The sequence below is a fragment of the Vanessa tameamea genome, chromosome 19 (genome assembly GCF_037043105.1).
Source record: "Vanessa tameamea isolate UH-Manoa-2023 chromosome 19, ilVanTame1 primary haplotype, whole genome shotgun sequence".
In the NCBI taxonomy this organism is placed as follows: Eukaryota; Metazoa; Arthropoda; class Insecta; order Lepidoptera; family Nymphalidae; genus Vanessa; species Vanessa tameamea.
Genome location: NC_087327.1, coordinates 10,541,402 through 10,567,867, shown reverse-complemented (window position 1 = coordinate 10,567,867; position 26,466 = coordinate 10,541,402). Strand labels below are relative to the sequence as shown.

Below are 26,466 nucleotides of genomic sequence, written 5' to 3'. Positions count from 1 at the left end.
ATGTGCGTGTCCAGATTTTGAGCCATGATGTTCAGTTAAGAGCTGCGAATTCTGTTCACTAAAATACATTCGTTATACAACTAATTGTTAGTACTGGTGTTCCATAATCATTACTGATAATTTTAGGTAAACATATATCAATTTCCATGAAGATTTCCAAAGAACATTTTTTTAAGACTGTTTTTTTGCTACCAAGGTATTGGTAAACAGAGGCAGACAAGTTTTAGGAATATAACAATTAGTAAAATAGTAAAATTATGTACGTCGGAATCGCATTATATTTGATTAGTTACAGCAAGGTCTACGCCAGAGGATTCAGTCTGATAATAATGAGTAGGTAGGTATATAGTGTAATTAGTAATTTAATAAGACAATAACTCAAAGTGATCACAGTACAACAAGGTAGTGAACTCTTCTGTCAAAACGAAAAAAAAAAAAAACGATTTATAAAGGACAGTTGTTGCAGTTTTTGAGCTGTACTGTGTGTTTCAACGTCATTCAGACATTTAAGGATTTGTGCTATTTATTTTATACGTAATTAATTTAAGCTTTTTCCGTGTACAATAAAAGAAACTTCTTCGAATCATTGTCAGTAAATAACTAACAAAACGAATACATACATAAATATGCCACATATCTACGAAAAAACCAGCCCACCCTGAAATTCCACATCCTCCATAAACATGGCGGTCAATAAGCTACGATAATTTGTAAATATATTTTTTACTCTCGTAACACTAACCCCCTGGCTATGTAAAGACTTAATGTCCTTTCGTCCAGTGCGAAACCAGCGATTACGTGTTTGGTAAAAATGCCAATATAATTTGAGGGCGGGGCGGAGCGCCTACCGGTGTCGTAAATCTACTATCTCATTTTGGTTTTTAAATTATGTGCCGCGTACGACGTGTGAGTGATGGCTGACGCATTATGTACAAAATTAACTAATATTAGTTTGCTGTTTTAAATAACTACCTAATATTTCAAATAAATTAATATATCACTTGTTCTGCACTACCGAATCTTAAACAAAGGATACGTTATTATTTTTTTCTTCGCAGATTTTTTTATTAATATGAATATTCAGTGTGACCCTTACTGAAATCTCGTACTAATGTATTGTATTAATTTATGCAAAAACTTTTTACAGATGTTTTGTGTTATTTTATTATACTGGCTCTATGCTCACTCAAATTGGAAAGGAAATAAATAAGAAGTTTTACTTTTTAGCGATAAAATGCTTATAATTTTATGTAGTGGATTCAATTTGTTGAGCTATAATCTATAATATAAAAAAGTAATTTAATGTCTCACAGACTAGGCCGACTTCTCCTTTTAAGGAGAAGGTTTGGAGCTTATTTCATGACGCTGCAGTAGCAGTACCTATGATCGCGTGTATTTGATGGCATGGCATGGCAGATTTTCATTCCGCACGCAATAGTTTCCTTCATCATTATGCACGAGATGAATTTTAAACACAAATTAAGCATGAAAATTCAGTGGTGCTTGCCTGGATCTAAACTCGCAATCATAGGTTAAGAGTTTCGTTCTCAAATGTTTTATTTTAACCACTGGGCCTTTGCAGTTTATATCTATAATATATTTGAAACTATCTGGTATGTATCTGATAGAAAAGATAAGAGAATTACTATTATAAGTACTAGATAATGGAAAATACAAAACATATGGTTAAAACTTATGAGTCGTAAAGTTAAAAGTTACAACGCAACATGCCTGAGAGCTCCACATGGTGCCATCAGCTGACCACCACGGACGCCATGTTATACGAGCACAGATAAACAATATTTCTCGATCGATCGATATTTTATTTCCTTAATAAATAATGTGTTTTATTGAAACATGGGTGCTACTGTTGCGGAATTGATATAAATTAATATCGCATTATCGATTGGTCTTGTATAAAAGTCCAGTAGTTGTTATTTTAATATCATCGTAAACTTTATTTTAACATTATTGTGACTAGGTATAATCGCTTACGTACAAGCATTGAGTTTTTTTTTTAGAAGTATCAATTATTTACACGCATGAATAATTTATAATTGTCTAATAGTTTCTATATTAGATTAAAAATACCTATATTAGATTTAAATTACCATGAAAAATCTAAAATAAAAATATAGTAGGTAGGTAAGTATAGTATCGTGAGGACTAATATAAAGTTACTGCCGGTTCTTCCACAGGTAAGAACCAGCAAAAATGTTAGTAGTTAAGTACTTTTGCCAAAAAAAATGTTTTACCATTAAACATTTTCTATTTTACGAAGATTGATTCGAAACATACGCAGAGCTAGTTAGAGTACAATGTTGTCTATTTTTTTTGTTATAAAACATGACTTCCCTGTTGAAAGTTATTGATTGAAACAATCAATTTAGTGAATATAAAAGTTTTTTTTTTTAATATTTTTTTGCGAATTCAAATATTGTATACGGAGTTAAATGAAAAATTTAAAAAGAGTGCTAAAAACTATAATCCAGTGCTTTAAATTATCTAATATAAAGTTACGAGCTCTAAAAACAAAACATTACAAGTTGGGTTACAAAAAACAAATCCATCTCAAAGATCAGAACGAAGATTAAATCCAATTCCATCCATTGAATCCTGTCCATAATTATAAAATTAAATTTTCGAATCAACCCCACTATCTCCATTTTCTTTGCTACACGTGTTATTTCGTTATAATTATAAACGCCAGCGTTTAACCGCTCGGCTAATGATAGCATGTGCGTTTTTAATTGCAGCAACCCCGCCGACTCGAATGAAAAAAAAAGATACGCGCCTTATTTTGTTACAATCTATGGTTTAAGCGAAGATGATTATGAAATCAAAATGTATAAACTATGGATGTATTTTTAACTGCTGTTATTAATAGCTGTTACTATAAGCCCGTAATTTGATATTTTACTTTTACAATAATATTGAAATATGACTAATTATGTATGTCTATCCGTCTGCAATGCCAGTCTTAATCAAGAGTGCAGGGGGTGCAAAAAGGCCGGGTTAAGTCTTGGACTTTTGGTGAGGTTTCGGTTTGTAGGGGGAGTGAGCCAGTGAAACAAAGGCACAACGGACGTAACATCTTAGTGGCGGATTGTCGATGTAACCGGTGGTTAATATTTCTTACAATGTCATAGTCTACGGGCAGTGGTGACCACTTATCACCAGGCGGACCACTTAACAGTCTGCCAAGCTGTAAAAATATTGCGATCGCATACAAAGATAAAGCTCACAAAGTTCGCTGTACCAAACAAATAATAAAGGTCGTTATAAGAAATTTATTTTCTAACAACGTTGACCTTTACGTTTTATGAACGCCCGAACACAAATCGTTGACCGTAAAACAATTTTAATGATGAGACAAACATATTACGAGTATAATTATTTAAATATTCAAATGTCAGCGGAAGTCACTTAAATACGTCTGATAATCGCTGGTGCGTAAGCGAAACCACAGTATTACCTATTGTGATTTTTTTCCTTTTAGGAATTAAATTTGTAAAATGTCACCCCCGACCTATATAAATCATAAATTCAGAAAACAAAAATTCACTATACATTTTTCTTTTTACATTTTGAGGCACAAGTAATATTCTGTGAGAATTAAGTATTTGTTTTTAGAAAGGAGGTTTTAAGTGCATATATGTACATTTCATTCTTCTGTCATAATATTATTGTTCTGTATTTTCTTTGACACTTTTAAATATATTTATGTACAAAATAATATTTGACATTAAAAAAAAGAATACCTGATCTTATTTGGAGTTTTGGGAATAAAACTGTATCAATGCTGTCGAATAAACTTTCGTCCTTTTTTAACGATAAAATCTCATTAAGAAACACATTTAAAAGGTAAATTATGTACACCATTATTAACTGTTTATATTTAGCATTTTTTTAATATGTCGTACACGTAACAAATCCAAAAGAAAACAATTATTATCCTTATAACATATCTCATTATGATATATAACATATCTATATGTAATTGATGGAAAAAAGCAATTACTGAATTTGTTACCGATTTTATTACCGGTAATTTTTAGTTTAATTTATATTGTAAATAATATTCAAAAGCGTGTTTAAGAGTTTATATATATTAATAATTCTAATATATTTTTGATTGTGTTTAATCGAAACGTCATTTAGTTTAACCGTCAAATAATATTAGAAGTATGACAGTTGCCAGTGGATAGGTACCAGATATTCTTCCGCTAAACAGTAATACTTATTGTTGTGTTCCGGTTTGGTTGGGGTGCCAAGTTTTTTTTAATTTTTTTAATTTTGGAATGATTTATATTTCTAATTGCGCCGGCATTGATGACCACTTGCCATTAGGTGGCCTATTTCCCCGTCCACCTACCAATATTGTATGTTCTACCAATATTGTCCACGACCACATATTTTCAGGTTTCCATTGGATTGTATATAGATTATATTATATGACGACCTCGACCACGGGGTCGAGTATTGTGTTCACCGGTTTTCATGGGTACGCCACTCTGAGGTCCCGGCTTCGATTCTCGGCCGAGTCGATGTAGAAAAAGTTCATTAGTTTTCCATGTTGTCTTGGGTCTGGGGTTTTGTGGTACCGTCGTTACTTCGGATTTATTAAAACACAAGTGCTTTAGCTACTTACATTGGGAACAGAGTAATGTATGTGATGTTTTCCAATATTATATTTCATACATTAAAAATCGTTCAGTAATGTTTCATTAAGGGTGTTCTCAAGTTGGAGTGATGTCAGCGCCGGTCAACGAGAAGAGCTGGACTGGCGGAATGTTGTCACAGAGGCGGAACAGATTGTGGGGTATCCTACGTCATTCCTCAATTTGAGATGGTTATTAAATGATGAGATTGCTAATACAGCGATACATCTCAGGAAATTAGTAAGTTCTGTTAATACAAAGGTGACCGACGTGATCACTATTTTTGTAAAACGTATTTTGAAGTTGACATTAATTTTTAATTCACATATTTAAATTGTTCGTGTACTTTATGCTTTTTCGCCTATTTTTTCCCTTTCTATGTATCGTTAGTGGAAATATCGAAGATAATTAATTAATTTGATAAATTGGAGTTAGTTTAAAATCCATCTTTGTATGAATTAAATCGAAAATCTATAGTAGTAAAGAATAGTCCTTGGTACACGGTGCTATTAGTACGAGTTTCATTTCCACAGGTCGGAACAAATCATCCACTTCTGAAATCTGCAAAAAATCTTTTAATTGGTTCCAAAAGCAATCTCCAATCCGTCGGATTGATTATTCTTCTGGTATCAAAAGCGGCCGACTTACCACACAATATGATGGATCAGCATACTTCAGGAGTTCTCCACACACAGAGGGCATTAGCGGAGATCGTAGAGATGAAAAGAACGGGTCACATGATTCACAAGACGATGGCTAATTTGAAAGAGAAAGAGAAACATGGTGATAAATACAAGGATCTCTTGTATGGAAATAAAATTGTTCTTTTGACGGGTTAGTGTTTTTGAAACTATATGTAAAATGGCCCAGTTGATATGGATATCGAAACTTTGGAAGTAAAATTAAAGTGCACATAAGTTGGTAAGGGAATACCTTTACCTAAAGGTATTCCTTTACCTACTTATATGTATACATCGTGTTGTGTGATAAAAAAAGATGTATTTGTCAAGTATTTTTAGTAGTGCCCAATATAGCTAAGCTATTAGCAAATCGCGTGGCACACCTACCTACGTAAATCAAAGGTTTGTTTATCTTTATTCCTTGTTCGTTTGGAAAAGGCTATACGTAGATTTTAATTCATTATTGCAGGGGCTAAATATTGCTATTGTGCCTCCTCTGCTATTGGATCCACCACGGCAGTCCAATGCATACCCTGAATAGAAAGTGGTCTTTATTCAGTGCCTGATTTGATAATAACGCCGCCCCTTGGAACTGTAACAACTCCACCGTATTATCGAAATATTGCATAACGCATTAAATACACAATAAGAAAATAATTTTCGATAATGGCATGAAATCTTATTTTCTCATACTAGAATTTTGCCGGCGCTGCTGTTAAAAGTAGTAAAATAAATGTAGATTCGTTTTTTCAAACAAATAAAATCGTAGTATAAAAGTTTTTAATAATTTACAAAGCAAGCGTTCAATATATTTTTAGGGGATTACCTTCTAGCGATGTGTCTAAAGGGTTTGGGTGGACTACGTAATGCAGAGGTAACGGAGTTGATATCGACTGGTCTTCGGGACCTTGTTGAAGGCGACTTCTTGGGAGAGCGCGATGATGAAAATAATCCCTTGCCGAGTAAACCTAAAGGTGACCAGTATGTTATTGATTGATATATGTTGCAACATATTCAATATAACTTACAAATTTAGTATCAAATATCTGTAAATAAACTCATAAACCAATATTTAAACATATCATATTTTTGGGAAAAGGCCCCTTTTCATGTAGAAGAGTAGGCTAGGTACATACTGCACCACGCTGTTTTATGGGTAAACGTGTTGTTCAGCTCTATCCATCATGTTTTCTAAAGATGTTTTCCTTTAACATCGAGCATGACATACATTTTATTGTAAGCCTAAATTATATAATATAGCGAATAAAAACTAAACGATACTTGCCCGATTTTTTAATCGCAATTTTCGGGTAAACATTTGGGTAGGTAGCTAATACATATTAAAAAAATATATTGAATGTTTATATTAATAATATGTTTTTAATAAGTATTATTATTAAAATCCTGTCTAAATTTGGATATGATGTACTTCTTGTTTTACTATAATCTGTTTCTATTAAGAATCTAGGTTACATTAGAGTGTCAATTTGTGATGGTTTCTATTACGTCATCACAATCACCTATCACGTAGTATACGGAAGAGCTTACATAATATAAACATGACTATTGAACTTCATAGTTCTTTATCTTTCGATGGGGCATACCGATTGCAAGGTGTGACGTAAAATTGTATCGTATAACCAAAACTAATTAAATAGTTACGTTGATCACACCAGCTTCCTTATATTATGCGTATTACATTTATTGCACAACGTTATAATTAAAACACTACAAAATTATTAGGTAGTACTGTTATTAAAAAGCATTTAATATTTACATGTATTTTTAACTTGATCGTGCTACATATTTTTATTTTTAAATATGTATGGCGAACGTCACTCTTTTGTGATGCGTTTCTTATGTAAATACTTTATCTTTGACAGCGAGCAACGATTTAAATGTTCGTTATCAATGGGAAAGTGAAGACAATCTTGGCAAACTTGGTTCGAATGATTATCTTGGACGGGGGAAAGATGAATGGCTCTTACGCACAATGCTTACATCGGGCAGTCTTCTTGGCAAAGGTTGCCAAGGTGCTATGAAACTGGCTCGTCGAGGAGAGCAAATGGAACGGGACGGTTATATTCTTGGCGGTCACTTGGCGATAATTTGGCAACTTTATCTTGACGTACGAGATTTCTTCACACATCCGTATTCGTATTCCTTAGTCGGGGCTCCTGTAATTTTAGCGATTTGGGAATATCCCACTGTGTATAGCTACATTTTGGAGGCAAAGTTAGAAAAAAGACCCATCGAATATAAACAATTGTATTACGCGGTAAGAGCAACGAGATCTTTGGAATATTTGACGTTATTATTAGAAGATGAAATGGCGGCCATCTTGAAGATAAGTGATAGGTTTCCAGTCGATGATGCACGAAATGCGATACAAAAGATGGCGTTGACAATCCATGATGAAACACTTCAGTACATAGAATAGTGCATTTATTCATTGTCATGAATTATAATTCTTATAACATAATATATATTTTACTAATATACTGTTTGATATTTTTACATTTTGAAAAAAAATAAATAAAGCGAATTTATTTCGTGATAATTAATTCGATGAGTAAAATATTAATTGATGAAAATAATCACTGCGGTGTCAGTTACGATGAAATGATGAGGTAATAAATTAAAATTTCATTTCTGACTCTATAATGACGCAACGGAAATGCGCGGGAAATTAAAGTAGGCGCGATGTCAACTACGTTTTGCGTGGTACATTAATTTTAAAGTTTTGATGTCAAATAAAACAAGATTTAACGTTTCATACTATTTATTCAACACAACATTTGCTTAAATATATATATCACAATAATATACTTACCTACCAAAAAAAAAGGTACTAACAATAAGTTAAAAAAAGGAATTGAACGCTTAAACTGTGATGTAGATAAAAAATTTAAAGACCTGCGCGATCAAATTCAACGGAAGCGACCGACATGCAAGCATTTATAATGTTAACTGTGGCCTAACTTGGGAAACTATGGTTGAGCTTAGGTCTTAGCTTCGAAGTGACTATTTTGTTCTTATTTTGCATTGACGTGCACCTGTATATATGATAAAATATATATGTAATCTGTAAAGTAATTGCATTTTGTGAAAACGACTGAGCAATGTCAATGGCTCCATATTGTAATATCTTAACTTGATCACGGACACATGTTCTATGTAAAAAAAAACATATAGAAATATAAAACCTTTGGGTAAATTACAAGAAATGCACAATAACTATCACATCTAAATCTATTACAAAAATGTAGAAAATTAGCACAATTAATTGTTTATCCCCAAACTGCTACTTAAAACATCATACACTATAATAAAAAATAATAAAATATTTCCCAAGATACTTAGTAAAATAATTTATACAGATTATACAAAAAAATTGTGCAAAAATTACAGTTTTCAGCCATATTATCACTGTGATATAATATTTGATTATCATGTTAACAGATCAGAACATAACAAGTCACATTTACCATTATTACATAGAATTGTTTATAAAAAATGTTCACATTGTGGTGTCACAGATAAAAAAATTATGTAACATTTATTTTTAAATATATATATGTAGTATGTTAAAAACCTTTAGACATTTTTTTCTTTGTATTTATTTCTAGCCTCTTTTATTTAAAAAAAGAATAAATTGGACCTTCAAAACATCTATTTGATATAAATTTTTCTACTGTATTTATCTAAATTTCTGCATAAAGAAACTTCTATGTTAACACAATTAATGTAATTTCTACAAAAAATATTTATTATATTGTATTTATTAATCTCTTGATAGTGTTGACAGACTCGTTATCACCAAACATTTCAATATAGCTTTTTGCTTTATCGGCATTTTCAGTGTAAAGACGTTTAGTTTTTTCAATTGCATTAGTTTTTGATATTTTTGCTTTTAAATCATTCAAGTCTATACTTGTTACGGTTTTAACATTTTTTAAATTCTCATATAGTTCTGGGGTTTCGTTTAATGCAAATAAAACAGGAGCACTAACTAAGGAAAATGGTTCTTGGTTTTCAGTGGAAAATTTTGAAATTTCACTAGCAGCTTGCCATGCTAGACATAAATGGCAGCCGAATAAATAAGCTTTTTTCTGCTCTGCAACATTTTTCCCCGCTAACAACACAGCACCTTCACAGCCTCGACCAAATAACGATCCTCCATTGTACATATTCCGTAGAGTCCATTCAGATATTGGTGAGCCAAGTATGTCTGTTACACTCAAAGGAATTGTGTCACAATTAATTTTAAAGTTATCTACATTTTTATTCACTGGCTCTCCAGGTAGTGGCATATTCTGACTATCTCTCGGCCCAAAGAACTCTCCCTCACTGATGTCTCGTAATGCTGTTGATATTAAATAAGACAAGTCTTGGTTTCTCAAGCGCGCTAGCATACCATTAGCAGTAACAAGCAAGTAATCACCAATCAGTATGGCAATTTTATTAGCAAACATTGATGTATCTCTCTTTTGGTCTTGCTCTTCAACAGATATGTTTAATAAGCCCCTGTGTATGTAGTGGCCGGTGCGAATCATCTCTGTTAACTCAGCTAACATTCGTTGGTGTTCTATAAGTGTGGTGGTTTGTATTGAGTGTGTGGAGGGGCTGATGGCTTTAGAGAGTAGTAGTATGATGAGGCCCCATGGTTGTAAGTTATTCTGCTCATTGTATAGTACAGTTTTAGCTGTTTTCATGATTGGATGATTGCTGCCTACCTAAAGATATTATACATAATTAGTTAAGATTATACAAAAATATATATAAACATATTCAAACACCTTGAAAACAAGCAGACATAACCTTGTTCATAACATTTACTTTTTTAGTAAAAAAAACCTTGATTTGTAAGAGGAAATAACCTTGATAAAAGTTTCCATAATATTACATATAATATTTTTATAAGGCTTTATTATTTATAATATTCTATAAATATTATTTAAATACTTTTGTAGATAAAAAAGTCATTTTTCATTATTAACACTAATTTCGACATTAAAAATTCATTCGAAATATATAATCAAAATACGTGCAATAATATTTTAACACGTGTGTGTACTATTTCTCGTGTTATACTTGCAGTATAGTAGTCCAATTAGATAATAATAAGATATATCATGATAATAAATTACTTACTATTTTACGTAAGTGCATGGCTAAATTAGCGAATTCATCACTCAATAGCCATCTCAAGTTCATAAAGGATGTCGGATATCCAACTATTTTCTCAGCTTCTCTGATAATTTTACTCCACTGGGCCATTGGAGGTCGAAATACAAAATCCTCTTGGGTTAGGTTGGTCATGGTGCTCTCAACCCTTATTTGTTGTGATAATATAGCGGTTCGCCGTAAATGTCGAATCATAGCGTACGACATGTTTATGTTTTGTATTAAAAGGTTATTTTAAACACAGTTCACGGCTAGTTTATGTTACGTTTTCACGTTAAATGATTAAAAAAACAGTCTGCGCGCCTTACGTTCTCGTGATTATGTCATTCTTTATTTTGACATTTCCTTGTTACGTTCCGAAACGCTACTTCGTTAATTTACAATCGTTAGGAAATTGATACTTGATGATTTTAATAACATAATATCCGCTTCGTTTTATTAGACTTCATAAACTGTATTAGTTTTATAAAATAAAAGAACTTTTCTATTATTATAGCTAAATCACGATTTAACAAGATAAAGATATGTATTTTTTTTACTTTCTCTCTAATAATTCATAAACATTAGGTGTACAGTGTAACAATAAGGGTACTGTGTAGTATCTTTTAGGTAAAGTGGCTAGCCTATACGCCTGTTGACCCTGAGGTCCCGGGTTCGAGCCGCATTGCCTCCTTTTTTATTTTTAGTTTTGAGCCAGGAATTTACTATTTTTATATTATATATAAGATCAGTAACTTGTAGTTAGAAAATTGGTAGTGTTACGAGTGTGCTGCCGTGTCTTGGTAACAGAGTATAGTTGATAAATTTATTTCATTTCAAAATATATTTGATGTCTCTATGATCTTCCAATCAGTATCCAAATTTTTGAGTACTATAATAGCGACTGGATAAATGCTTAGCGTTTTAACCACTTGAGGCGAAAATCGGCCAGAGGGATATTATATTGAAATCTTATATGTTGATAAGTGTGCAGGCAAACAGAAGGTTTAGAAGCATTGAATTATTGTATTGCGGTTTGATTGGCAAGGGACTCAGTGTAATTACAGGTACAAGGTTATATCGTTGATTTCGTGGTTGACGCCGAGTTGACGGTAGCTATTAGAAGTGGCTTATGTTTGCATGGATGTGTTTGTTCGCCTTTCTAAAACTTACCTATCGATAAAATTACAATTTTTTTTACCATTTATATGAAGCAGTTTTCTTGATATTTAACTTTTTTATCTTGTTATTGCGTTATGAAATTGCATCAATACTTTAAAACGCTTTCCAATACTATTTAATAACATATAAATTAAAGAGGTTTATTAATATAAAATTATGTAAATGAATTATGTATATTATAATTATACATCTCAATTTGCAAGTGTTTTTTTTTATTATGTTTTTAATCTATGTGGACGTAGGTTAAATCTATTATCAAGTGGTGACCACCGCTTTATAGACATTGGCGCAGTAATAAATAATAATCATTCCCTACATTGTGCCACTTATCTTGAGAACTAAGGTGTTATGTCCCTTATGCCACAGGCTGGCACACTCACATTTCAACCGGAACACAATAATACTATTGTTGTTTGGCAGTAGAATATCTGACGAGTGGGTGATACCTACCTTAAAGGGCTTGCGCAACGCCTTAACACCAGGTGTTTGTGACCACTTACCAGGAGGAGTATTTGCTCGTCAGCCAATATATTATAAAAGAAATTTTAGGGAATCAGGCACATGACATCAATTATAATATAATTACCGAAATATTTTTGCATCGAAATTTGATATATTTAGATAATTGTAATACGTCAGACAAAGAAGAAGGCATTTTTTTTTTATAGAAAGGCAGAATAAGGCAAAGAGAACATTTTAACAGAAAATATTAACGATTATCGGCCCATCCGTTAATCCGGTAACTACTGTCAGAATATTACCTCTATTATTATGTTTATATTACTCTACAACAGGTTATGTCTCTTTAATTGAAAATAAAAGATCACTGAGTTTGTAAATACAAAGTATCTTTATTTATTTAAAGATCCACAAACACGCGTGACCTTTTGTTTTTTTTATCGTAAAGTGTGTAGATAGTATCTATTGAGGCGAATGTTTTGTTACCCGTTTTGAATAAGAAAGACAGGCGAAGGTATTTAGCGAGACAGCTTTGCTGCAATTAGGTATTTTATAACAGATCTTATCTCCACCCCGCTTAAACGTATGCTAATAAAATACCGGGTACTGAACGTTAACGCTTCCACACCGGCCAATCACGTGTCTGCGCGCAATAATTCAAAAATAGAAGGGTCAAGAGGCCCCTGGCGAAGACGGTGGCTCGTCCATAGCAATTAAAAATAAAACCGATGTGCAATTTGTAGCGGGTTATGGTGGCTCGTCCGCAAAACGGATAAAAAGTAACTTTGCATTTTGATCGGCGCTTTTCTGATTGAGTGAGGCCTGTGCGTTGTTCGAGGGATTAATTTTTAAATCTTTTTTTTTTGTGTTATGGTAATACAAGGCTTAGCTATTAATTGATTACCAAAAGTGGAGCATTTTATTATTTAATGAATAACAATTTATTTTATGTTCATTTTTCATTGGATGAAATATTATACCGCTAACATTGTATTATTTTTAAATACTTCTCTTACTCATATTGTAAACGCTAAAGCGTATGTTTGTCAACTATCTACGAACGACTTAACGAATACTGATAAAAAAATGTAGTTCTTAAATTTTATATGAAATTGTTCTTCCTTCTGGTGCTTATATAAATGTTTCTAATTAAATTAAGCTTACAATGGGTGAGCCGCAAATTGAATTAGATAAAGAGTTTTCAGAAAAAGTTAAGAAGCATTGCATATTGAATTAGCTAGTCATTAATATTATATTAATTTACATCGAACGCAGCGGGTGCGCAACAACTCGGTTTTATATAAATATATAATATTATTAAATGTCAATATTTTATTTACTAATGACGACATTCGCGACTCCAGACCGAAATGAGTCACGATGACCTAGTGTTGATCCGAACCGATGTTTGAGAGTTCAAACCCGGGCAAGCATTATCACGTGGTTAATGCATGATAATATATGCAACCACAGACCCGTTTTGGAGTCACGTGGAGCAATAAGCTTCAAATCTTATAGCCCACTGCTGGGTTAATTATTTGGGTTACTTGCCAGGTATTCTCAGTCGAATCTACATTCAGAAACCGCCAAGAGCCAAAGCGCTGCCAATCTTGGACAACGATGTTATGTTCCCTGTGCCTTGTGTATTCAAATTGGATCACAACATTACTAATTGCTGTTTAGCAGTGGAATATGTGAAGTCGTGGTACCTACTCAGATGGGTTTGCACAGCCTAACCTCCAATTTCTTATTGGGTATTAAAAATGACAATTGAATAAAATATTGTCCAGGCTATGTCGCTGCAAGCAACAAACAGCTTTGTAATTTTCAATGATAATTAATATTTACTTCAACTTGACCTCACGCCAGCGACTCCAATTGTTGTGTAATAATATTCAATACAACAGTTGCTTCCGGGAAGACAATATCTATTTGATTTGTGCAATGTTAATAGCAATTGACATCTGAGTAAATAGAAACACTCAGTTTCACATTTGTTATGTATTTAAAATGATTATAATTACAGTATACGATTGCCACGGTGGACTAGTAGCTAGAACAAGAGAGACTTAACTGGATATTGCGGGTTCATACCCGGTCTAGCACCACTGAAAGTTCATATCCTTAATATGAGTTTTTAATTAATCACGTGGTCGTCGGTGTCTTGTAGGCATTGTATGTAATTCTGTTACATGTATATACACCAACCCGCATTGGAGTAGCTTGATGGATTAAACTCTAAATATTCTCCTCAAAAATCGGCGCGACAAAGGATTTATATAATGAGGTACCAGTAAATAAATAATTGTGGAAATTATTTGGTAATATATTATGTTATATCGAGTCGAGATGTCGAAAATTAAAGACGTAAGCAAACATAAAATATACGAAAAAATTGAACATTCGTTTCAAAATTAACTGAGATATTTTTTTTACGAATACTTTGTCAAGGTTCTGTTTTTTTTTTTTAAATAATTTATAAGTTTACAAATTAATTGGATGTCAGCATGTCACATTCGTTAAAAAGTGACAATCCTTCATGCCTCACATGTTTTAAAAAAATATTGTTATGTCTGATTTTAAATGAACATGGTTATTTTTATTACTAACAGTATTTAAAACGGGATATTAACCATGTTTTTTATTTTTATTTGGTGGAGCTCGATATTTCGACATTATCTACGAATGTCTTGTTCTCGTGAACAAGACATTGAACATGGTAAATATCCCGTTTTAAATACTGTTAGTAATTGTTATGTCTGTGCTTTTGAGGAGAAGGTTTGGAGCTTATTCCACCACGCTGCTCCAATGCGAGTTGGCGGAATACACATGTGGCAGAATTTCGTTGAAATTAGACACATGCAGGTTTCCTCACGATGTTTTCCTTCACCGAGCACGAGATGAATTATAAACACAAATTAAGCATATGAAAATTCAGTGGTGCCTGCCTGGGTTTGAACCCGAAATCATCGGTTAAGATGCACGCGTTCTAACCACTGGGCCATCTCGACTCAACTTTCTCCTCAAAGGGAGAGGAGGCCTTTAGCCCAGCAGTGGGAAATTTACAGGGTGCTAATGCTAATGCTAAAAAATGCTGTGCTTTTGATGAATACTTTTCAATCTAATTTAATGTGTATTATGCGTAGTGATTATTACTAGTCCAGAAATAGCTTGTTTTGTGTTTTCATAAAAAAATAAAGTCATATATTATCTATGGTACTCGGTATTAAATATTCATAGAGTTATTTTTGAGAACCACCCTTAATAAATGAGCTACGCTCCTTCGACGGCAAATTGTTTCTTGGTTATTATTCTCAATCGCCAATCCTATCCATTTAAAAGCAATTATGTTTTATTATAGCCTCTCGAGAGAGACAACGCATGACTGACAGTAGGTTAGAAAAGGACAGAATGACCTTGACCATAGACAAGTTATCACATAGACGTGTATCGACTTCGAAGTATGTAAAGTTAAGATATATGACAGGTGGAAAGATATACATGAATATACAATATGAATTAAAAAGACGATTTTGAGCGAGTTCGATTTGTAAAAAAACAAAAGAAGGTTGTATGTTTATTTATAGAAAACACATACGTAATCTTATCTTAGATGATCAATTGTATATTTATTTTTTTTAATTTATTGACAGATGTCTTAGACCACGCTAAGTCTATGTGTAACGTAAGCGGGCGCGCATTTCTTTTTTTTTTTCGTGGGCACGGGCGAGCTGTCTTGATGCCTGATTGTGAATGGAGGCCTAATGGACGCTTGGAAATATAAAATTAAATCGGATATAATGAGTTACATAGGCTATCACGATCGCGCAAGGGTTCGACGGGTCGCGGAAGGCTTTTGTTCTTGAGGTCGATGAACTTACATCGTTTTAGTAATTAAAATGAACTTTCGTTCTTGATTTTTTTTTAAAAGTATAGCCTAATGGAACATTAATGCGAACTGTCAGAAGTTAAGTTATTTCTTAATAAAAGTAATCAGTCATTCTATGTGGTATCATCTGATTTAAGTTCAAATGGGTGTTGCCTTAACAATTAAAAACGTGTAAATTGAAGATGTATTTTTTAAGCTCACAATGTTTTTAATTACAATATTTACACACTCATATATAAATTTATTATTTAAAAATATATCGAATAAATATTTTATTCGATTTAAGAAAAAATATTAGTAAACGTAAATTTCATCGCCATGTTTTTGAGTCCAAAATGGCGGCTATAATTAACCATATGATCACCGCGGGCGGTTCATAATAAGGCATTTAGTTTTTAAATTTAGCCAAAGGCGATAATAATCGTTTTACATTCATAACTTATTAGTATTTTAAATTACTTTTTGTCTAAAATATGCAATTTATATTTTCATCAACGTTATATTTTAAAGTTCATTTGTTGCTACTATTTATCAAATGTCAATTTTAATAACACCAATACTGTATACTGTATGTATTGTTTATAAATAATATAAAAAAAAAAACTAATAGAGCTGCGTTTATCATTTTTCAGTTAAGGCTTTTGAATTAATTGAAAGTAATTGTAGTTCTATCTTGATTTTATTCAAGTCCTAAAAACTATTTAATAAGTTACATAGACTGAATATGTTTGTACTTTAACTCGTATTTCATAAAAAAAAGTTACAAGCGATAACATTCGGTCATTTTAAATTGAAGTAACTGAATTAATACGAAATAAAAGCCACAAAAAAAGAATATACTATAAGTGAAAATTTAATATTAATCATACGGAAAATTAGTATAATCTTTTATACATGTGTATTTAATAATAGATACAGATTGTAATCAAATGTTATGTCTTTGACCTCAAAGGGCAAAGGTTTTTCCATGTGTGTAGTTTAACCTTCTTGTGTTATAAAATTTTAAACTTGTAGGTTTTCTTTGACATGTGTTCACTCACTCATCGCCTCAGCTGGTCGTGAAGGGTACACGATTAGTTCAAGGCATGGAGATGGTTGTAGGAATAAATGTTTTATGATATTCAACAGTTTGCGTATTTCTTGAACGATTATATCGATTTAATTAGGGTCGGACTACCCGTGTTTGGGGGTTAACCCTTTCTACTTTCGTAAATATATTTACTAACACAACGCAATGATAGGGTTGTGTTTAAATAAGATGTTTATGTTTTAAAATTTAAAAAGTCGTGACCGCTCTTTACATTTAAGATGATGTTATTACCTACTATAAACTACGAACTAAGACGTTTTTTCGCTTGTTATGTTCCGGTTTGAACGGTGAGGGTGGTGGGCCAGTGTAAGTTTATAATAACCCTGGCTCGTTCCCCGGAATGTGTCAGTGCAAAATATTGCTGCTAGGCGGTAGGATGTGATGCGTAGGTGGTATCTACCCAGATGGGTCTGTAAAAAGTTGTTCCACCATTTTTTGATACACATAAATTTTGTTCATATAAAGTAATTGAAACTTGCAATCGCAAGCCAAATATATCTTACTATAAATAGTCGGTATGATGGCAAAGTGACCCAGCCTTATCACAATAGCCTTATATATTTTACGTATATGGTGAAACCTTGGTTAGTCGGTTTTATTGTAAGTCATGAGATATATATTATAAAAGCTATATGTTGCGTATAGCGACAATGTCCGTCCATCCGTCTGAATGGCGCATTAGCGTACAATGTACAATGAGGCGTTTGCGTTTGATCCGCCGCTATCTTGGTATTTAGTACGGGCTTGCTGCTCGCCTGTTCCGATGTGCTTTTTTAAGTTCTGTGTACTTTGCTCCATCAATTATTGTATAGCTAGTGATGCTCATGGCTTCTCTATATTATTATGAACTTGTTTTGAACTTATTTTATGGAGTAAGAATAGCTTACATCGAAACATTAAAATATGTTTTTAGTTTTACTCCGTCAACTCACGCTCGGTGTTAATGAAATTTTTGTTTCTTTTTTTGATTTATAATTAACAATTTACTTATTCTACGGTATATGAACGATTTTCATGCGAAAAGCGATTCGCAATAAACACCAAGAAAGAAATTTTAGCAATTATGATTACATTATTAAGAGAATAAGGAAAAATTTGTCCTCCATGTCCATAATTAAAAGGTCCTGGCCTCGTTAGGGCAGTGGCTAGGTATAAGACCAAAGATCCAGTGGTCGTGAGTTTAGCAAGCCGATAAAAAGTTATTGGGGGCTCTCTGACGATAATTTCTAAGTAACACTTCGGAGACTGGAAGTTGGAAGGCTGTACACTTCTACGCCTCGGAAAACACGTAAAGCCGTTGGTTCTGCGCCTGAACCCTGCGGATTTGCCTGAACACTCCTAGCATAGGCTTTAAGCTTAATCCGAGGGATAAATGGGAATATTTGTAATTCCTAATTTCTACTATAATTATTTTGTAAAGTTGAATAAGTTAACATTGTTATATTTGATAATACTTATGATTTTCTTGTTAAATTATTTTCCTTCTATGTATATATTTCTAAAGAACTATGAATGTAGAATTAATGTATTTTTGTTTGTACCGTAAATACCTTTGAATGAATGATATATTAACTATATATCTTTCATTCGAACGTTTCTGGTATAATACCATCAACGTACTTTACTTTTGTTTACAAAAACATTCAGACATTATAATTTAGACGTACGTACGTACAAAATCATTCAAAGTTAGAAATAATTTAATTGCAATTGCAGTTATAAAATTGTAATTTTTTTTTATTTAATATTTTTTTATAAAAAGGAAAAGAATTACCGCTAAACTGCTGTTTTCTGGTTTGAAGGGCCTGAGTGAGCCAGTGTAACTACAGGTATTGGCGTTATAAGGATTGGATAATATTACTTTTAGTGAAAAGAAAATACTGTAACATAGATGTATATAATAAATTAAATTGAGTAAACGTTGTCCAAAATTTTACGAATATCGAACGCACGCTCATTGAATATACAAAAAAAAACTTTATGACAAGACAAGACAAGTGAAATATATTAATTTAATTAAGTTAAGTATTCATATTATTATGTAATGTCAATAATTCCCAAAAATAATGCAGTAAATATCACTAAAATTTACAAATATTCACGAGTATTTCGTGTTTAAGTATTAAAATAATTGCAATCGTCTCAAAAGAGAAGTATCATTTTATTAACATGTCATAATTGTAATTTACGACAAAAAATGTGTACAATAACTAAATCGTTTAAAGAAGTAATAAATAAATGCTATTTGAATAAAATATTTGCAATAGAAATTCGCTGGTTCCATAGCAAAATTTGGAGATTAAAAATAAAATGAATTTAACTGGGCAACGGTCTTAAGTTAATATGCCCAAAAGAAAATCATTCAGAGTTGTGTGTCATTTTGCTACATTCATAATTAACCTAAAAGTTATAAGCGATGCAGTTTGTTTCGAAATTTTGTCTTCCAGCAAGGAGGTCCATTTCAGGCAATAAAAATCATGCAGAATGGCGGTATATAATTCAAGTTTATTGACAAGTTAATAAATTACCCATCTGGGTAAAATTAAAATAATATCAGATTTTATTTTATTTACTTTATGCAAATCATTAAAATAAATAATTAATATCGTATAAAATAATATTTAAGTTTAGAATAATTAGACCACTTTTCTGGATTGTAATACACCGTTTCTACGCACACAGTTCAGCTATTAGACGATAGATGTCGCTACATGTTACATTTTGTGAAGTATTTTTATGACCCGTTCGTCACATATATCGTAAAAGTTTTATAAAATTATGCAGATATATCATGAACACAATAAAAAATAAATATTATAAATAATAGATAGTGAAAAAAAATATTTATTCAAAAATTAATACATGGATTACGATTAAAATCAATGAAAATATACAAAAATTATTCCAAATCAAATAGCTTCCAAATTAACCTTCATAAAGAACTTAAGTTAAGCTTAATGTACCTACTTTGATGCCACCGCTGACCTGTTCCGCCTAAGAAGATCAGCGGCAAGGAGAGGACTCTGCACGTATCTATCGCTTTTTATAATACCTTTGAGCTAAATATTCCAATGGAAAGCTGACCGGGCAAAGTACAATAAACGAGAAAATGTCATTAATTATTCTTAATTAGTGATATTATTATTTATTTACTTAATAAATTTCGTAGTCGTAGTGTATTAATATCCCGAAACGTCTTTTCTAAAAGATCTATATTCCGCCAAACAGCATTAGGTACTCAATATTGTGCTGTTCCAGTTTCAAGGGTGAGCCAGTGTAGCTATAGGCACAAAGTCATAACATCTCAGTTCCAGGTTGGTGGTACATTGATTAATATTTTTTATAGCGCCAATGTCTATTGGTGAAGGGGATCCCTTACCATGAAGTGGACCAATGTGAAGGCGAACCCTTACGAGGTGGACTATTTACCTTATCAAGTATGTATAAGTATGAATTAAAAAGTTTCTAACACGGCAAACTCACGAAGCCCTTATTAGGCATGGTTATTATTTAGCTATTGTATATATTTTTATGTCATATTCGTTCCTATAGTAAAATATCTCTTTTATTCGTAAATAATTTATTTCTCATTTAAAAAGGGAATTACTAAATAAGGCTCATTATTTTATACTAATAAGGGTAATAAAGATTCAACCCGTTCAAGTAAGCTAGTAATTGTTGATTTCTGTACAAGGTAAATCAATTTAATTGTATATAATTAATATGTGTAATTTGATTAGTAAAAACAATAATTATTTACTATGTTTTGCGGTTCATCTCGGTAGGATCTGCATTCCGAACAGGATAACATTGTATGTTGTAAATGATAGTTTAAAAGCGACGATTCAAGTTTCATTAAAATGTTATGATTCAATTTAAAATGTATATTAAGTAAATATATCGATTAAATTATTCAGGCTGGTGTTTATATAACTAGTTCGCGCCCACGGTGTCACTTGGATGAGTGGTGGTCACAATGCGGTTGCATTATTTGATGGTGATCGAAAAGCGTTACAAATAAACTTAGTTCCGCATTTGTGACTAGTTGCGAAATCTGACTGCTTGAATATTTTTTTTGCTGTCAATTAATTCTCAGTATCGGTCCGGAGATTGGGAGATGGTATTGCTCACGCGTGCCTTGCATTCATTGGTCAAGCCTGGACTCTTTCCAGTTGCCAGTCAAATTGTCAATCCATCGTATTTTGAAAGCGAGGGAATAGAAACTGCACTTGTGTTTACGGACACAGTGCCTAAGGCAGTGAAATAAGTCGAAAATGGCCGCCGCGGAAACGGTCATTAGACGTAAAATTAATCTTATATCATAACCGAAATATAGGTTTTTATTCACTTACTAGCTGTGCCCGACTTCATGCGCGTTTGAATTTGACAAAAAAGTTATTGTTGTAGCCCAAATTACTTCTTATTACACCAGCTTTCTGCCAATGAAAGTCCCGTCAAAAAGGGTTCAGTTGTTCCAGAGATTAGCCAGAACAAACAGACAGACAGATAATCAAAAATTAAAAAAAAATTTTTTTTGGTATATATATCGTGTATACACACATATATGTATTCAGTAAAAAGCGGTTATTTTAATATTACAAACAGACACTCCATTTTACAAACAGACAGTCCATTTTTTTTAAATGTATAGGTTTAGATATCATTTAGGCTGTGATCCCTGAAGAATAAGAAGTTATTTTGTTACATTACATTTGTTTTATATTTATTATATTTGTTTATTTATTGTTATTATATTTGTTTCAACTTTAAGTAAGCGACAACTCTCTTCAAATCCACCTTCAATTACTATGGAATTTTTCAAAGATTCCGACTGTTAATTCCTACCTTAAATCAAGTACTATATATAGGTCACACGTTCATCTTTATCTTTCATCTTTGAGTAGGATTCTGTGCAGACCGGATTAGATACGCACTCGCCAGTTATACTCGCTGTGACCATATATTAATTCCGAACACCAATGAGGTTTCAAAATCAAGTGACCCAGTGTAATCCAGGCACGAAAGATCTTTGACTTTGTAATAGAATGAAAGGAAGAAACAACTCTATTATAAACATACACTGTTCAAATAACGACTATTTAAATTTCACGTATTATAATGTCTGGTTAAAGAAGGCTTATAGCTGAGTCCTCTCTACTTTAGCTAAAAAAATATGCACATCAATAAATATATTAGTTAACAAGTTTCTTGTATATATAGACTTTGTGGGGAGTCTTAGTTTTTTAAATCCTGGAGAGAATAAGATAAAATGTTTTCCCACCCACTCATCACATATTGACGACCGCCAAGCAGAAATACTTAGTATTGTTGTGCTTCGGTTTGAAGGGTGAGCCAGTGTAACTACAAGCACGACGGTCATAAGATCTTGGGCCCAATGGCGATGAAACAATGAAAAAAAAATATCAAAATAATTTGGGCATATTGTAGTATTTCATTTTACTTATTTGAAATCTATTGAAATTCATAAATTAAAATGTATTTTAATATGTATTATTAAAGTAAATTAAACGAATTAATTAATTATCCATTATATTATGTTTACAACAAGCGGTTTAAATTTCCTAAAGTAGTATTTCTGAGCGAAGGCGATCGTGTACCGCAGGGAGTTTGCTTTACTAAAACAAACCGGAAGGATGGCAATATATTTACGGACATATTTTGCATTCAACGTGACCAATATAAACAAATTGTCGCTGTTGTCTTTAAGGAGTTTAACACATTTTGAAAAGTTGACAACGAGTTTCAAGCAAGCACCTAAATATAATTTCAATAACTACTGGTGAAAACTACTAACTACTGAGTTACTTGCCGGTTCCTCTCGGTACTTTTCGAACCGATGGTAGTTTTACTTTACATCAGTGTAACATGACGATTCAAATGCTTTTATGAATTTACTTCGAACGAATAATTCGATTGATACTCCATTTAATTGGTTTACCTTATCTAATAAATGAGGATACGTTTTTATTGTAACTTAACCGAGGAAATACTAAACCAATATACATAAAACTTGTACCAGAAGACGTAGTACGTTTCGGAGAAGGTTTTAGTGTATAATGTATAATATATAAACAGCTGCGCATCGTAGTTTCATCCGCTTTAAATTTAGACTATTAACAAGTCAAATGCGAATTTCACATTCTTGTGTAAAAGTTAGCCGTATGGATTCAGATTTCATAGAAGCAATTTGCGACTGTCAAGTATAGTTTTTACGTTCTAATATAATAAAGCACGTTTTGTGTTTGACTTTATATGTTTGACGCGTTTATCTTTTTATCTTCAAAGTAACGCTCTAGCTCAATGAATATTGGTAATGAATATACGAGCTGTAAGAACGCAAGCTGCTGTATAATAGTCCAAACATCAGATTGTCTTTTAAGCAGAATTTATGTATATGTTACTGTAAAACGCTCGAACTAAGGTAAATCTTAAGATTTTCCAGTAAAACCTAAGATTTACCGACATGAGTTGGTATTTATTATAAAGGGACGAATTTTTTGGACTTTTACCATTCAAACCTAAACTAACCTAACATGTAAATCCTAAGATTTACCAAGTGAATGATGGTAAAAGTTTGAATCCCAAAGTTTTATGGACATTAACCATTCACAATCGGTAAATCTTAGGTTTTACTGGAAAATCATAAGATTTACCGTAGTTCGAACTTTTACAGTAACATATACATTTATATGTATTTATATTACTAGATAGTACTCAAAAAGAAATTCAATTTAATTTACTCGATCACTGATATATTTTAGCACCTTTTTCTTCGTCACTTCGACATGACTTCGATGACTTCGACTTTTACTTGGTGGTAGGGCTTTGTGCAAGCCCGTCTGGGTAGGTACCACCCACTCATCAGATATTCTACCGCCAAATAACAGTACACTGTATTGTTGTGTTCCGGTTAGAAGGGTGAGTGAGCCAGTGTAATCACAGGCACAAGGGACATAACATCTTAGTTCCCAAGGTTGGTGGCGCATAGGTGATGTAAGGAATGGTTAATATTTCTTGCAGCGCCTTTGTCTATGGGCGGTGGTGACCACTTACCATCAGGTGGCCTATATGCTCGTCCGCCAACCAATGTCATTAAAAAAAAAAATGCACAATTAATTTACGATTTTAAGTATTTGATTGCCAACTTTGTATTTGAAATGAATTGAACGGACTGTTTTATTTAGAAGAATCCGAATAAGGAATCGGTGGTAGCTTTACGTTTATTATAATCCAATGAAATGACAATTCAAAGTGTTTGTTAAAGCCTATTCGGATAAATACTTTATAATTTTGATTTAGATAAATGTCAATCGAACTGAACCTATTTTAATATACTCATGTAAAACTGTTGGTTGAGTTATTCTGTGTGAATAAACTCAAAACTCAATACAGCACACGATCGCGAAATGTCAGAAAGTGACATTGACACATCTAAAGGATCCACGCATCAAATTGTCATTTTACAACATTGTTCAATCACGTGACCCAATAAGGACTTATGTCAAAGAAAATACAAATTAAAAATAAAATGTTAAGGAACATCTGGTCGTTAAAGGACATTTCGCGATTAATCAAAAGATTATTTAGGTATTTCGAATTTTATGACAGGTTTTGTTTTGATTTCATTTCATTGTAAACTGCAAGTCATTTGTCTATATTTGGGGCCTAAATGATGAAACCTTATTATAGTGATATTAGTTCAGTTAGAATTGGAGTTGGTCTATAACAAATACATTAAATATTTTAAATATTGGACAACATCACATACATTACTCTGATCCCAAAGTAAGTAGCTAAAGCACTTGTGTTATGTAAAATCAGAAGTACGACGATAGCACAAACACCCAGACCCAAGACAACATAGAAAACTAATGAAGTTATTCTACATCGACTCGGCCGGGAATCGAAACCGGGACCTGTGGCATACCCATGAAAACCGGTATACACACTACTCGACCACGGAGGCCGTCACTCGTCATTTACTTTAATTTTGTAGATACATCCGTTATACAGCCGTAGCACTAACAGGAACTTATATCCGCTCTGTAAAATTAAATCTTTGTTAAGTTGTAACAATATAGTAAATTATAATCAAGAATCCTATTTTATTTTGTGCACGTCTACCGCTGGAGCTCTTCAAAATTAGACGATGACCGTTTTTTTATTTTATTTATTTATCGGCTCATAATCATCATAACAAAAATCGGCTAACACATCTTATAAACTGCAATTCAACAAAGAAAAAAACCGTTTTTGTTCGAGTTTTTTGACAATTAATGCAGTTGTAACAGGTTTTTATTTGATATTGCAACATTTGTGTTTACTGTGACCAATTTCGTTGACATGCAACTAGTTCCGCTGATATTGGTACTTTTAAGAAGTTGCTTCAACATTTAGATAACTACTCGATACTAATGATTTTGTAAAAAAAACGTTTAAACAAAGATAGTTTTGTATGTAAATAAAAATTTAAAAAACGAATGTTGGGCAAATGCTCCGCTTTTGAAGTGACTTCGGATTTTATTCCAGAGGTCTATTCACTGTGTTACTTTTCATTCAAAACCTTCAATCTGCACGGGAATTTTCATCATATCGAAACAAAAAGTCGGATGTTGGTCTGCCATATATATTCACCAACCCGTATTGGAACAGTCTGGTGGTAGTCAAAAAGATATCTAAGCCCAGTGGTGGGAGTTTCACAAGCTGTTATTTTAAATGTATTACGACCAATTCGGTAGTATAGCTTTAGGGAAGTCCTCTGGGTAGTTACTCATCAGATAAAGGTAGTTGGTATTGTTGTGTTCCGTTTTGAAAGATGAGTAAGTTAGTGTGATTACAGGCAGAACGGACATAACATTTTAGTTTTCAAGGGTTAGGAAATAGTTAATACATATTTGGGAATGTTTAACGTCATGGACGATGGTGACTCACGATCAGGTAGCCATTAGCCATTAGCCATTATTGGTACATTAGCCCATCCCATAATCATGTAAATAAAAAAAAAAATTACATTATTTTTAAAATCTTCGCAGAAACACAAAAGCCTAAGAACACTTTTATACCTCAAAAAGTATTCATTTATACTCAGAAAATAAAAAAAAAAATCAAGAAAAATAAGTACATTAAATAAGGGAAATCAAACGTTATTAAATGTCATACGTATTGTGTCCATATTATGTTATGTACAAACATTATATATATTTCTGAAGAAATTCTAAGAACACTCCGCGATGATATTTGGAGGAGATTCGTCGTATTCAATTCGTTATATACTCGTATATGTAATTAACATAAGCCAAATAAATAAAGATTTATAAT

General features: G+C 32.5%; 2 protein-coding genes across 2 annotated transcripts; one reads left to right on the top strand and one right to left on the bottom strand.

Moving 5' to 3' along the window:
• The first annotated feature begins 1,727 nt into the window (after nt 1–1,727).
• LOC113402819 (all trans-polyprenyl-diphosphate synthase PDSS2-like) lies at nt 1,728–7,790 on the top strand. Its single transcript, XM_064217929.1, has 5 exons — nt 1,728–1,747; nt 4,718–4,901; nt 5,195–5,495; nt 6,160–6,315; nt 7,225–7,790. The coding sequence occupies exons 1-5, from the start codon at nt 1,728–1,730 to the stop codon at nt 7,779–7,781; spliced, it is 1,218 nt and encodes a 405-aa protein (XP_064073999.1). The 3' UTR covers nt 7,782–7,790.
• Nucleotides 7,791–8,181: 391 nt separating this feature from the next.
• Nucleotides 8,182–10,844, bottom strand: LOC113402817 (all trans-polyprenyl-diphosphate synthase PDSS2-like). Its single transcript, XM_026643145.2, has 2 exons — nt 10,496–10,844; nt 8,182–10,077 (listed from the first exon to the last, which is right to left on the bottom strand). Exons 1-2 carry the CDS (start codon nt 10,733–10,735, stop codon nt 9,112–9,114), a joined length of 1,206 nt encoding a protein of 401 aa, XP_026498930.1. The 5' UTR covers nt 10,736–10,844; the 3' UTR covers nt 8,182–9,111.
• Between the last annotated feature and the right edge of the window lie 15,622 nt (nt 10,845–26,466).